This window comes from Schistocerca serialis, chromosome 2 (genome assembly GCF_023864345.2).
Source record: "Schistocerca serialis cubense isolate TAMUIC-IGC-003099 chromosome 2, iqSchSeri2.2, whole genome shotgun sequence".
Classification (NCBI taxonomy): domain Eukaryota; kingdom Metazoa; phylum Arthropoda; class Insecta; order Orthoptera; family Acrididae; genus Schistocerca; species Schistocerca serialis.
The window spans coordinates 603,041,231-603,056,629 of NC_064639.1; the positions used below are offsets into that span (position 1 = coordinate 603,041,231).

The 15,399-nt window shown below is 37.1% G+C and overlaps 1 protein-coding gene across 3 annotated transcripts in view; it reads right to left on the reverse strand.

Moving 5' to 3' along the window:
• Positions 1-7,232: 7,232 nt before the first annotated feature.
• The window catches only part of LOC126457646 (cilia- and flagella-associated protein 300-like), a 152,963-nt gene continuing 144,796 nt past the window's right edge, over positions 7,233-15,399 (reverse strand). For 2 of the 3 annotated variants that reach the window (XM_050094121.1, XM_050094120.1), the window contains 2 exons: positions 10,929-11,157; positions 7,233-7,635 (listed from right to left, as the gene is read on the reverse strand). In XM_050094121.1, the coding sequence (XP_049950078.1) occupies positions 10,959-11,157 (199 nt within the window). In that variant the 3' untranslated portion in view covers positions 7,233-7,635; positions 10,929-10,958. The remainder of the gene's footprint in view (positions 7,636-10,928; positions 11,158-15,399) is intronic. The other variant, XM_050094122.1, reaches the window with a different exon arrangement.

Sequence of the window (15,399 nt, forward strand, 5' to 3'; positions counted from 1 at the left end):
AGGAATGGTAGAACGATGGGTTCGATGACGGTTTGGATGTACCGTGCACTATTCAGTGTCCCCTCGATGATCACCAGTGGTGTACGGCCAGTGTAGGAGATCGCTCTCCACACCATGATGCCGGGTGTTGGCCCTGTGTGCCTCGGTCGTATGCAGTCCTGATTGTGGCGCTCACCTGCACGGCGCCAAACACGCATACGACCATCATTGGCACCAAGGCAGAAGCGACTCTCATTGCTGAAGACGACACGTCTCCATTCGTCCCTCCATTCACGCCTGTCGCGACACCACTGGAGGCGGGCTGCACGATGTTGGGGCGTGAGCGGAAGACGGCCTAATGGTGTGCGGGACCGTAGCCCCGCTTCATGGAGACGGTTGCGAATGATCCTCGCCAATACCCCAGGAGCAACAGTGTCCCTAATTTGCTGGGAAGTGGCGGTGCGGTCCCCTACAGCACGGCGTAGGATCCTACGGTCTTGGCGTGCATCCGTGCGCCACTGCGGTCCGGTCCCAGGTCGACGGGCACATGCACCTTCTGCCGACCACTGGCGACAACATCGATGTACTGTGGAGACCTCACGCCCCACGTGTTGAGCAATTCGGCGGTACGTCCACCCGGCCTCCCGCATGCCCACTATACGCCCTCGCTCAAAGTCCGTCAACTGCACATACGGTTCACGTCCACGCTGTCGCGGCATGCTACCAGTGTTAAAGACTGCGATGGAGCTCCGTATGCCACGGCAAACTGGCTGACACTGACGGCGGCGGTGCACAAATGCTGCGCAGCTAGCGCCATTCGACGGCCAACACCGCGGTTCCTGGTGTGTCCGCTGTGCCGTGCGTGTGATCATTGCTTGTACAGCCCGCTCGCAGTGTCCGGCGCAAGTATGGTGGGTCTGACACACCGGTGTCAGTGTGTTCTTTTTTCCATTTCCAGGAGTGTAGTTTTCTATATGCTAACATAATCTGCCAATTTTATATGATTGTGAATATTTTGAGATAAACAGTAATATGAAGTCATTTTGATAACTTAATTTCTGTATCTAATGCTTATTGTTTCCTATAAATATGACATAGTATATAAAATAATCAATTCCCTTTTTAAATGAAAACAATCAGTTTTTGTAAATATCATGTAATGGGATAGATAAAAAAAGTCTACTTATCAAGCAGGCACAGGAGAACAAACATATAAGGATACTGAACGCTTGAAAATTTCAATATCTTCGTATGTGTGTTCTCCTACTGCCACTTGGCGAGTACAGTAGATTGTTTCTTATCTATCAAATTGCATTACCTTTCCTTTCAAAGATACTGATAAACAAAATAAATAAAAACAGAAGAAGGCCTGTAAATCTTTGTTCAGGGATGGGATGGTTGATGGTATGAGAGTCATTAAAGTAAATATTTGCAAATTTGGAAAGTGCAGCAAGAAAGAAGAAATTTGCAATTTGTTCAGACTTGGAATGTTGTGTACTTCAGTAAATTTTGGTCAAGGTTGTGGAATTCATTTTTCAATATTTTTAACATTTTTTCAATTAAAAAATCTAGTAAGGGTTTATTAACCCCACCACACATTCAATTGAAGATACAGATGTAGTGATATGCGTAACATTACCCACATCTGACACAGAAGCTGCTGATATTACAGCCCAGTCACACATATTTCTGTAGTTGGCCAATGCAAGGCTGCCCAGCACATAGCCCAGTCTCAGTTTTTTCTTCACTAGCTGCTATTATCCAACTCAGCCTCTATGATGTGATCTATGACCACAACTGCTGTTTACCTGCCCTGGATTGGACTTGTGTTTGGATAGTGACTACTTTCAGATTACTGAATGACTAGAGAGATGAGCCTGTTACCTGCACTTCACAAGCTGGCACAAAAATTTCTGTATAGTGCTTGTAATTAGTGAGCATATGTGTTCCATTAATGTAAGACTTATTTGGAAGTGTGTTTAATATTATAATTGCAATATGAGTTCACTATGGATTAGTCATGCTTGGATCTATGTATATTAGCTTCAATCAGAGACTATTATTGTTTGATCTTGTGGACTGATGAACAATTTAATCTACAATTACAGATTTAATTCTGTATTCAATAAATGTTTGTTGGTCCTAAAGCTGGGGTTACAATAAAGGAAATGTAATGATACTACTTATCCACAGTCATAATCTTTGGTGTAGATTAAGTGTAGCCATGGAAATTGTCAAGGGGTTTATAGGCACAATGCACCAGTTTCATTTTTGGGACTGTGTTAAGTGTGACAAATAGTTAATAATTTCAAGTGAAGCAGTATGAGGTATACAGGTAAGCAGTCTGCTGGAAACCAACGCAGTATATGGCTGAACACAGTTAAGTTGTTAAATTATGTTAAACCAATGTGAGTAAATGTGTTTATCACACAGTGGTCCTGATTTCAACTGACAGCATGTGTATAGTCTCTGTGACATAGTAAAGAAATTGGAAACAGAATAAACATGACCAACACATCTGAAAGTGAACTACTTGGTAAGTAGCTGCCAGTGAAACAATCTTTTCAGTGGAAAATTATCACAGGCACAGATGTGATAAAAGCAGCAAAATAATTCTCCAACTCCAAAACTATGGATATTACTGGCTATCCAACTAAATTATCAAGAAAACTGTTCATTTTATCTGTGTGCTTTTAGCCCTCATTTTTAACAAATTCTTCAGTTTGGAATTTTCTTTGTATCATTAAAAATTTCGAAAGTTATACCAGTTTTTATAAAAGGAGACAAAAATCTCCTCCAAAATTATTGCCCAATCTCAATAGATCTTGTAATTTCCTAAATATTCGAAACTCTTAATCAATTAAGTGGTTGCTTTGAAGAAAATAATCTCCTTTTGAACAAACATTTTGGTTACAAATGAGGAAAAATTACTACCTTAGCAGTTCTTGACATTGTAAACCAGATAAGCACTGCTGAGGAAAAGAGCCTCACTGGTTTTATGTGACCTAAGTAATGCCTTTGATTGTATCCCTTATGGAATCTTGACTGAGAAACTTGAACTTTGTGGAGTACAAACTACAGCACTAATAATAATTGCTTCATACTTAAGACACAGAAAACAATATGTTTCAATGAGAAACAGACATTCTCTAATGAAAATGGTAGAAACAGAAGTACCACAAAGATCAGTGCTTGGATCATTCTTTTTCATAATTGCCATCAATGATTTGCCACATCATGTCCCTCAATCTGTGGTCTGCTATGCGGATGAGACAACAACTATTGCAACTCACCAGGACACATCAGCATTACAATAAATGTCACTGGAATCACTAAATACTGCAGTAAAAAGGTTCTCCTCTAACAAACTGCTGTGTAATCCTGACAAGACCCAGAATCTTCTATTAGTTAAACTTTTCGGATTTCATACTGACTCTGGGGAGAACACACCAGTCACATTTGCAAAAGAATGTCAAGGGTAACATACCTAATGTGGAAATTGAGAGATTTACTCCTAACTATTTAAGATTGACAGGTTTTGGATTTTTCCAGTCTCACATTTCTTATGGACTGCTAGTATGATGCCACTTCACACATATAGCTGCTATATTGAAAATACAAAAAAAAAGGTTGGACGAGAAATGCATAGGGCTGGACTATATACATATATATATAAATATAATAGAGGGAAACATTCCACATGGGAAAAATATATCTAAAAACAAAGATGACGTGACTTACCAAACGAAAGCACTGGCACGCCGATAGACACACAAACAAACACAAATATACACACAAAATTCTAGCTTTCGCAACCAACGGTTGCTTCGTCAGGAAAGAGGGAAGGAGAGGGAAAGACGAAAGGATGTGGGTTTCAAAGGAGAGTGTAAGGAGTCATTCCAATCCCGGGAGCGGAAAGACTTACCTTAGGGGGAAAAAAGGACGGGTATACACTCGCACACACACACATATAATTAAGTATAAATATCTGTGATTGAGCACGTAATAAAATATATGAAACATTTGTTAAAACGTAGAGAATAAGGTTATGATCTGTTATGTCAAAGTTAGCGTAAGGAGGGCTATGCGTCAAGCGTTCATTGAATTCGAAAGTAAAATTCTATGTACCGACTTGACAGAAAATCCTAGGAAGTTCTGGTCTTACGTTAAATCAGTAAGTGGCTCGAAACAGCATATCCAGACACTACGGGATGATGATGGCATTGAAACAGAGGATGACATGCGTAAAGCTGAAATACTAAACACCTTTTTCCAAAGCTGTTTCACAGAGGAAGACCGCACTGCAGTTCCTTCTCTAAATCCTCGCACAAACGAAAAAATGGCTGACATCGAAATAAGTGTCCAAGGAATAGAAAAGCAACTGGAATCACTCAATAGAGGAAAGTCCACTGGACCTGACGGGATACCAATTCGATTCTACACAGAGTACGCGAAAGAACTTGCCCCCCGTCTAACAGCCGTGTACCGCAAGTCTCTAGAGGAACGGAGGGTTCCAAATGATTGGAAAAGAGCACAGATAGTCCCAGTCTTCAAGAAGGGTCGTCGAGCAGATGCGCAAAACTATAGACCTATATCCCTTACATCGATCTCTTGTAGAATTTTAGAACATGTTTTTTGCTCGCGTATCATGTCATTTCTGGAAACCCAGAATCTACTATGTAGGAATCAACATGGATTCCGGAAACAGCGATCGTGTGAGACCCAACTCGCCTTATTTGTTCATGAGACCCAGAAAATATTAGATACAGGCTCCCAGGTAGATGCTATTTTTCTTGACTTCCGGAAGGCGTTCGATACAGTTCCGCACTGTCGCCTGATAAACAAAGTAAGAGCCTACGGAATATCAGACCAGCTGTGTGGCTGGATTGAAGAGTTTTTAGCAAACAGAACACAGCATGTTGTTATCAATGGAGAGACGTCTACAGACGTTAAAGTAACCTCTGGCGTGCCACAGGGGAGTGTTATGGGACCATTGCTTTTCACAATATATATAAATGACTTAGTAGATAGTGTCGGAAGTTCCATGCGGCTTTTCGCGGATGATGCTGTAGTATACAGAGAAGTTGCTGCATTAGAAAATTGTAGCGAAATACAGGAAGATCTGCAGCGGATAGGCACTTGGTGCAGGGAGTGGCAACTGACCCTTAACATAGACAAATGTAATGTATTGCGAATACATAGAAAGAAGGATCCTTTATTGTATGATTATATGATAGCGGAACAAACACTGGTAGCAGTTACTTCTGTAAAATATCTGGGAGTATGCGTACGGAACGATTTGAAGTGGAATGATCATATAAAATTAATTGTTGGTAAGGCGGGTACCAGGTTGAGATTCATTGGTAGAGTGCTTAGAAAATGTAGTCCATCAACAAAGGAGGTGGCTTACAAAACACTCGTTCGACCTATACTTGAGTATTGCTCATCAGTGTGGGATCCGTACCAGGTCGGGTTGACGGAGGAGATAGAAAAGATCCAAAGAAGAGCGGCGCGTTTCGTCACCAGGTTATTTGGTAACCGTGATAGCGTTACGGAGATGTTTAATAAACTCAAGTGGCAGACTCTGCAAGAGAGGCGCTCTGCATCGCGGTGTAGCTTGCTGTCCAGGTTTCGAGAGGGTGCGTTTCTGGATGAGGTATCGAATATATTGCTTCCCCCTACTTATACCTCCCGAGGAGATCACGAATGTAAAATTAGAGAGATTAGAGCGCGCACGGAGGCTTTCAGACAGTCGTTCTTCCCGCGAACCATACGCGACTGGAACAGGAAAGGGAGGTAATGACAGTGGCACGTAAAGTGCCCTCCGCCACACACCGTTGGGTGGCTTGCGGAGTATCAGTGTAGATGTAGATGTAGAAATATATCAGTATCATGTGTAAGATGTAAAGCCTATTCCATTATGTTAATGGCCAATGGCAAACAAAGATGAAAGATGGATACCGAGTGTTCAGTTATTGAGTTTGAATGACTTTATACATTATGAAATAATGTGTGTATGGTAAGTGGAGTGTGTGCAGTGATTTGTGTTGAAAAGTGAATAAACAGTGGAGCACTAGATTTTCACATTATGAAATAAGTTATGTGCAATAATGTACAAACAAGATAGTGTTGTATGCTAGAAGTACTGTTTTTAACAGAATGGTCTTGTATTTGGGAAGATGGAGGCATCTGGTCATTTAGATATAGGTTTTTTGTAGGTTCTCTAAATTAATTCAGGCAAATGCAATGATTGTTCTTACTACTTGACTATAGGCAACTACCTGCCCCATTTTTACCCAACTGCGCCTTTATGAAGGTAAATGAAGTCTGTTTTTTTTTTTTGTTTTAAACAGCAGAAGACTACACTACTAATACATTTTAAATGCATTAGCTTTCAATTATGCCCAACAAACTTCTTAAATTACAGAAGAATGCAGAGATATAAGCCAATTGGCACTAGTGTGTTTTGAAGGTTCAGAAAAATTTTGGCATTAGTTACTAACCACTCCTGGAACATACTTGGACTCTTGTCTCAGTGTTCAGCTGTAATAATTGTTCTTATACTTCTTTTTCAGATTCACTGTTCTACAAATACAACATTTCCCTTACCAATGCAGGGTTTCAAGGAAGATTAACCTTCTTTCTTTCAGTAATAACATGTATAGTTTATTTGAAATAAACTGATAACACTTAAAGCTAAATTTTAAAGATTAATTAATGGACGGTCTAAAACTGCAAGGAGGCAGAATTGATGCGCAGATAATTTAACAGTTTCCTCAAGTCAGTTTTCATTTTGATAGAATTGTCAGAGGTTTGGAGTGTCAACAACTCAAAAATAACATGGTTAAAACCACTGAAAAGACATACCAGTATGAGAAAGGCTGTTATTTTTAAAGCTACACAGATGACTATAAAGAGTAAGACAGACTAATGAGCAGCCAATCTTGGTGCACAGCTTATGGAGGAACTGTACTACATGCTGGATGAACATTGAGGAAGCATCGGAACAGTCACAGTGAGAACAAGGTGAGATTTAGCTAATACATATTCCTCACACAAGAAATACATGACTTGAGCAAAAAATCCAGAGCTCAATGTAAAAGTTCTGTTTGGTGAAAAGTTATATTTTCCACAGTTATAACATGTTAACTTCAGTTCTAACAAAGAGAAAAACATGTATGGTCTTACTCTAGCTAGATTAAACATAGGATGTACCAGAATTTGAAAAGAAAAGTTTAGCATAATACAGTTCAGTTACACATACTCCAAGGATATGGAATACTATGAAATCAATTTATAATAATATAATACCATTGCTAAATAAAAAATTTGTGAATGATAGTTCTGTTTTTTTATTCCACTTATTTGTGATGAACAATTGTAGCCTGTCACAGGTGTCTGATGTATGAAATGCTAATCAATAATATTGAACATATGCTATGAGTGAGTTTACAAACTGTTTTTATTTATCGGGTTTTGTTTTAAAGCTTTATACCTTTAAAAAGTATAATTTGTACTTGGTTTGCTCTGATATAAGGTCATCCAATTACTAATTCATAGCTATGAAAGCTGCATAGTTGCTGAATCAGTTATATGGGATATACTTGGACATTTTTTCACCATTTACCACCATTAGGTTGAAAAGGTAGCATGTACCTGCAAACAAACAAAAAATAATTATTTACCTTTATATATTTTTTGAGATGATGAAACATTGTGACTAGCCCTTGTACAATGGATTTCTAAAGCTAATAAATTTATGACAGCCACTTTTTTTCTGACTCTTCAGTCTTCTGACTGGTTTGATGTGTCCTATCACGAAGTCTCTCCTCTGCTAACATTTTCATCTCAGAGTAACATTTTCAACCCACATCCTCAGTTATTTGCTGGATGTATCCTATCTCTGTCTTCCTCTACAGCTTTTACCCTCTGCAGCTCCCTCTAGTACCATGAAAGTAATTCCCTGATGTCTAAACAGATGTTGATTCACCTTGTCCCTTCTTCTGATCAGTGTTTTCCATATGTTCGTTTCCTTGCAGATTCTGCACAGAACTTCCTCATTCTTTAATTTATTAGTCCACCTAATTTTCAATGTTCTTCTGGTGCACTGCACCTCAAAGGCTTCAATTCTCTCCTGTTCCAGTTCTTCCACAGTCCGTGTCTCACTACTATACAATGCTGTGCTCCAAATGTACATTTTCAGAAATTTCTTTCTCAAATTAAGACCTGTGCTTGATATAGGTAGACTTCTCTTGGCCAGGAATGCCCTTGTTGCTACTGATAGATGGCTTTTTATTTGCTCCACCCGTCATGGGTTACTTTGCTACCTATGTAGCAGAATTCCTTAACCTCACCTACTTCGTGATCCCCGATTATAATGTTAAGTCTCTCGCTGTTCTCATTTCTGCTACTTCTCATTACTTTCATCTTTCTTCAGCTTACTTTCAATTCATATTCTGTACTCATTAGATGTTCATTTCATTCAACACACTCTTGAAACTTTCTTTTATTTTTGTCATTGCTTTTTAATCCAAGTATTCTGTTCTTGGTCTTCCAGTCTTACGGATCCCTTTTTCTTCTTGTACATATTGTATATTACCTGTTCTTCCCTATACCTTCCCCCTATTTTTCTCAGAATTTTGAACATCTTGCACCACTTCCGATTGCCAAAAGTTTTTTGCCGGTTGACAAATACAATGAACATGTCTTCATTTTTCTTCACTCTTGGTTGCAATATCAACCACAATGTGAGAACTGCTGCTCTGGTGCCTTTAACTGTTTGTCATCTAACTCCAATCCTCAATTTTCTTTTCATTTTTTCTGTATTATTATTGTTTGCAATTTGAATGCATGAGCTGTTAAACTAATTGTGCTATAATTATTATTCCTAAACTCATTTTTCTATCAGATTTCTCTGGAGTTCTTAACTGTGAATCTTGTACAATACAATAACTATTCAATTTTGTCTCATACAAAGCTTAGCAAAGAGTATTTTCACACAATAGAGTAATGCCCTTCCAATCCTTTACCTTTACAGTCCAAAGTAAAAATTCATGAACATTTCTCCATTACTAATAATTTAATTCAGCATATTTGTCTCATTTCACTTCACTTCATCCCTTTCAGTGATTTGAATGTCCTTCACAATTATTTGTCTAAATTTTGACTGGAGTCAGAGCCTGCAGACCACTTATATGTTATTTTATATGCATTAACTGCAACATTATTTATCTTTACTGGTATTACTGAATGTAGATTGCAAGTAGTGAACACTCAACTAATTAAAAAGGTTTGTATCCACAAAAAGTATTACTTTAAATGCCACTCATATAAATAAGTGTAAGATTTTCACTTTAAAAAATTGCAAGGAATACACTCTGGTTCATACTGTGTGGCTTACACATTTGCAGTCAATTCAGTCCAAAATTGGTATAATTGTCGCTGCAGTTGCTAGCTCTTAACTTATAAAGTAGTACAACACACAAATTAATTTAAAAAAATATATTTCTTTATCATTTCTCAGTCTGGATTCAAGATGGACTAAGCAATTGACACATCACTCATATTTTCACAAATTCTATGCAGAAGTTTGAATTATGGATCAAAGGCCAACATTCTCACTGATGAGTTTACACTATGCTGAAAGCACCCAGGATGAAATTTTCATTACACAGCAGAATGTGCAATGATATGAAACTTCCTGGCAGATTAAAACTGTGTGCTGGGCCCAGACTTGAACTCAGGACCTTTGCTTCTGCAGGCAAGTGTTCTACTGACTGAGCTATCCAAGCATGACTCATGACCCATCCTCACAGCTTTACTTCTGCCAGTATCTTGTCACCTACCTTCCTAACTTTACAGAAGTTCTTCTACGTGCATTTCAAGACTAGCACTCCTGAAAGAAAGGATATTGCGTAGATATGGAGAGTGCACTGATATGAAAACTCAAGACCATTGCCTTTTGTGGACCATTTCTCTACCAACTGAGCTACCCAAACATGAGTTTGAGTCTTGGTCTGGCACAATGTTTTAATCTGCCAGGAAGTTTCATATGTATGGGCACAGCATTCCTCAAAGAACAGACTTTTAACTGATTAGTACCTAGTACATGAATGATTTACCTCTCATTTACATAATAGACAGAGAAAATTAAGCACTTCTACAAGCTCTTTTCAATAGAGGAAACCATCTTTTCCTAACTATATAGTTCTATTAAGTTATGAGACAGAATTGATGGCTAATCCCTACATTCAGAACCACTGATAGACACATATAAAAGTAAAAGGGACATACTGTTTAGCTTTTGGAACAAATAGTTCCAATGTTGGAAACAGAGAGGGATACGTTGCAAATGGTTAAAAAGTAGGGCAGGTCACCCAGGTCCCAGAATGAAAGAGACCCTCCTCTCAAGTTAGTATGAGAGTAGATAAAGCACTTTTATTTTCATATATGCCTATCTGTGTACTGCATATTTCACCTCCTGAAGATAAGTACTGCTCAGTAATTCTGTCTCATAAACATAATTTACTAATTTTTCTCTATAAAATTTTCCTTTTTTGTAATTAACTGTACGGTTCATCACATAGCAAACTATTTTCATCAAAAATCCTGATTTTCAAGATGAATGACAGAATAGAAAACACTTAGTGAGCCAAAATCTTAACATTTGTACAGGTAATTAGAGAAAATAAATATTGCCATGCCTCAGCTACACAAAAACTAATAAAGATGGTATTCAAATTTTATTTGTTCTTATATCATTAATACCACTAATAACATCCATGATTTGGAGACAATAGTGCTATGAACATTTTTTTTTATATTTCTGGAACACTGTGTAATATACAGTATATGGAAGCAGAAATTACAACTTCTTGGTAAGAAAAACAATGCATAAAGTAAAATAATCAAGGATAAGTGCAAATATTTTAAAAATAATATATTGTTACCTTAGTCAGCTGTTTAAATAATATGTCTTGTTAAGAACTGAAATTTCCACCATAATTATGTGTGACAGTAGTTATCTTTCTTTCTGGTGGGTCGATTATCAAGTATGCAAAATTCTGGATGTTGTCAGGATTGAACGGAAAATAAGCAATACCATTTTTGTCTCTTGCAACTACTCTGAATACTAAAGATGATATATATAATTTCTTGTTTGTACTGTCTTTATGTACCCTGAGAACAGAAAATATAAAAGTGTCCCACTGATTAGAACTTAAGCAAAAAAGCTAAAAGTTAAAGCCTCAGATGTGATAAAATCTACAAAATGAACTCATTATCATAATCCAAGATGACATGTTTTACATTCTCATGTCTGTTGTTGAAATATGAATTTTGTAATTCATACTCATAGTACCTGTTTGGCTGGCTCTCGTGAATTACAGGTCTGTCTATTCTGAATCTCAATTTTTCTTTCTCTCTTTTTGTTTTTTACATACAGAGAGCAAATATTTATTGAATTAGAGTAAACTAGTATCGAACTATTGAATAAAAAACATTCTAGCCTATTCTAATCATTTATCTGATAGATAAAAAATCTACTCACCAAGCAGTGGCAGAGGAGCAAACACATGAAAGTATTTAACTCTTACAAACTTTCGGAGCCTGTGGCTCCTTCTTCTGGCAGAAGAGTTGAAGGGGAAGGAAGAGTGGTGAAGGAAATAGGACTGAAGAGGTTTAGGGGAAGGGGTACAGTTTAGAAAAGTCACCCACAACCCCAGATCAGGGGAGACTTATTGGGATGGGATGAGAAGGAAAGACTGACCAGTTTTTCCTTCTCATCCTGTCCAGTAAGTCTCCCCTGACCCTGGGTTCTCGGTGACTTTTCTAAACTGTACCCCTTCCCCTAAACCTCTCCAGTCCTATTTCCTTCACCACTCTTCCTTCCCCTTCAACTATTCTGCCAGAAGAATGAGCCACAGGCTCCGAAAGCTTGTAAGAGCTAAATCCTTTTGTGTGTGTGTTCCCTGCCACCAGTTGGTGAGTAGATTTTGAGTAGATCTCTTATCTATCCATTTATATTATAAATAAGTGATTATTTTTGTTGTTGTATTCTAATTATCTGCCTCAACTGATTTCACACTTGATAACATTATTACTTCTACTATACACACACTCTAAGAAAGCCCTCTCTGAAGTTTATGGTGTGAGTAGTTGATAGAAATCATTTGATATTGTTCCCTATTGAGTATTTTCCAGTCATTAGCAATTTTAGCTAGCAGTCAGCACTGTTTTTAATGGGTCTAATATGTCAGTGAATGAGATTATTTTTAGATCAGTTACATATAATATTTCAGCAATCATTCACTCCATATGTTATTTCTACTTTCATGGACAGAGACTAGCTAAAGAAATTGTTGTCTGATAACTGGCAGTGTCCAGAAGTCAGTCAACACTAATCTTTGTCATTTGGTTTCTAACAATACAGCTAGACCCCATTCAGATTATTATTTCAGATGCTGATTAATGCCAGTGAACAGACGAAGCTGTAACCACAGAGACCTATATCACATGCAAAATAATTATCCTTACCCTTCTCAGTCACCTTGCACAACTGTTTGCTATCCCAAAAATGTAATCATCAACTTAAACATACTAAAATGAATTATAAAGATCCTAACTACTGAACATAAAAAGTCTTTTATCAAATTACTTTGCAGAATGTATATTGCAGAATGAAAGATGGAATTGAGCATGGCACTAAAGTGTTTATAGAAGCAGAATGAACTTAAAAAGTTAGTTTGATACTTGAAAATACTGTGAAAATCTGTGTCCTGATGCACTTAGCTATTTTATACATATTTTGTATTCTAACTGCTGACAATAAACAGAATGTCCATATGAAACTTCAATGCACACACTTTCCTATGATCAATATTTATGTAGTCTTTTTTGCACATATTAATGCTATACACTGTGGTATATAACCACTAATTTTGATGATTGATCTATTCAGCATATGAAGGATGATTATACTATAACATAATATATTGTTACTGTATTACAAAATGATCTAAAAATTTAGTAAATTGGAAAATTAATGTGAACTACAAGTACTTGGGAACAGGGATTTCTTTATCTTAACAAGATCAAAGGGAATGGGGAAAAAGAAGAATTTATTAAATATTAGACAAGAACATGACTGAAAAAAAGTCTGAATATAAAAAGCTTATAAATCTAGAGGAGCAAAGCAACAATACATTACAGGGACAAAACACAACTGCAATTGCCGAATTTGTATTTATTTTTTATCCATTTATTTTTAGGAAATTATATGTCAAAGCAATAGTAAATTTGCAACTGATCACTATTATCACAATGAGATATATCTCTCTCTTTGGGTTAACTAACAAAAGAAGACTGAGCATCATGGAATTTTAAATACCGTAATGACTTTGATAGAGTATTTACAGAAAGAGTTTTGGAAGAGATTTGCAAAATAATCACTGCAAACAAAAAATCTTACATTTTGTAGAAATACTCCTGCATGATTGACCTTGTGTTCAGTTTTCCATAAAAACAAACATGTAGAAATGTAAATGTAAGTAATATGAATGCAGTTTGAAATATAATGAAACATATTAACAGCCTATAACCATTTACAAGACTCGTACAAAAACTTCTATATTTCATGAGTAACACTCTGCTTACTAACAGTGTTTACTTTCTCAGACTTCACAGAAGCATTCATGCATAGCCATTGCCTTAGCATTGTTTCCACATACTAGCAGACAGAAGAATTGAGCTAAGGTGTCAGACCTGTGCAGACAGCTCAATATGTAGAATATTGTCCCAGAACATCTGGATCCAGTTTCTGTTATGTCACGGAATATATTCCTGCCATGAAGCTTCACAATGAGGCATTATTAAACAGGAAACAAAATCATCAGTATAAAAGAATTTCTTGACATTAGTGATGAGACAGCAAAAAAGAAGATTAATATGACTGCTGAGAAAAAGAAAAGAAAGTTTTTATAACACTGACTAAATGCCTACACATCAAGACTAAACCTAGACATAAATGTATAGTACTCAGGTAGATTCATTTATAAAGCCATCTACATAATACTCGGTATCTTGTACTGATAGCATTACTAATCATTTCCTTTCCTATTCCAGTCGCAAATGGAGCAAGGGAAAATGACTGTCTGTATGCCTTCATATGAGCTGAATTTTACTTATCATGTTCACAAAACATACTTTGGTGGCAGTAGAATTGTTTTGCAGTCAGCTTCAAATGCTGGTTCTATAAAGTTTATCAATAGTGTTTCATGAAAAGAACGTCATCTTCCTTCCAAGGATTCCTAGTTATGATCACAAAGCATCTTTGTGTGTTGCTCAAACCTATCAGTAACAAGTCTAGCAACATACCTCTGAATTGTATGCATATAACATCTGAATGTTTTCATTTAATTTAATTTAATTTAATTTGATTGGATTCCCAAACATTCGAGCAGTACTCAAGAATGGGTCACACTAGTGTTCTATATGTGGTCATCTTTGAAAATGAATCACACTTTCCTAAAATTCTCCCAATTAACCAAAGTAGAACACTTACCTTCCTTATTACCACCTTTGCATGTTCATTTCATTTCCTATTGCTTTGCAATGTTACACTTGGACATTTAACCAACATGACTGTGTCAAGCAGCACACTACTAAAGCTGTGTTCTGACATTACAGGATTGTTTTTCCTACTTATCTGCATCAACTTACATTTCTCTAAATTTAGAACTAGCTGCCATTCATGATACCAATGAGAAATTTTGTGTAAGCCACACGATGAAACAAAAATGCCTTCCTCTATAGTCTCTACCATAGAATTATCAACAGTAGCTGGAGTTTGCTGCTCACCCTGTCTGTCAGACTGTTTATGTATTTAAAGAACAAGAATGGTCCTATCACACTTCCCAGAGGTACTCCTGATGATACCCTTGTCTCCAGTGAACATTCGCCCTAGAGGACAACAACTGGGTTCTACTACTTAAGAAGTCTTCAAACCATTCACATGTCTGGAAACCAAAAACATATGCTCAGAGGTTCACTAACAGCCTGCAGGTTGCACCTTGTCAAATGCTTTCCAGAAATCTGGGAATATGAAATCTGTCTATAGCCTTCATCCATGGTTCATAGAATACCATGTAAGAAAAGGGCAAGCTGAGTTTTGCATGTGCAATGCTTTCTAAAACCATATTCATTTGTGGACAGAAGATTTTACATCTCAAGAAAATGTATTGTATTTGAACTTAAAATATGTTCAAGGAGTCTGCAACAAACCTATGTTAAGGATATTAATCTTTAACTTTGTGGGTCCTTTCTTTTCCCCTTCTTATTCGAGTCACTTGATAGATTGTACTGGGCAAGAGAGTCATTATAAATGCAAGCTAAGTAAGGATCCAAAACTATAGAATGCTCTCT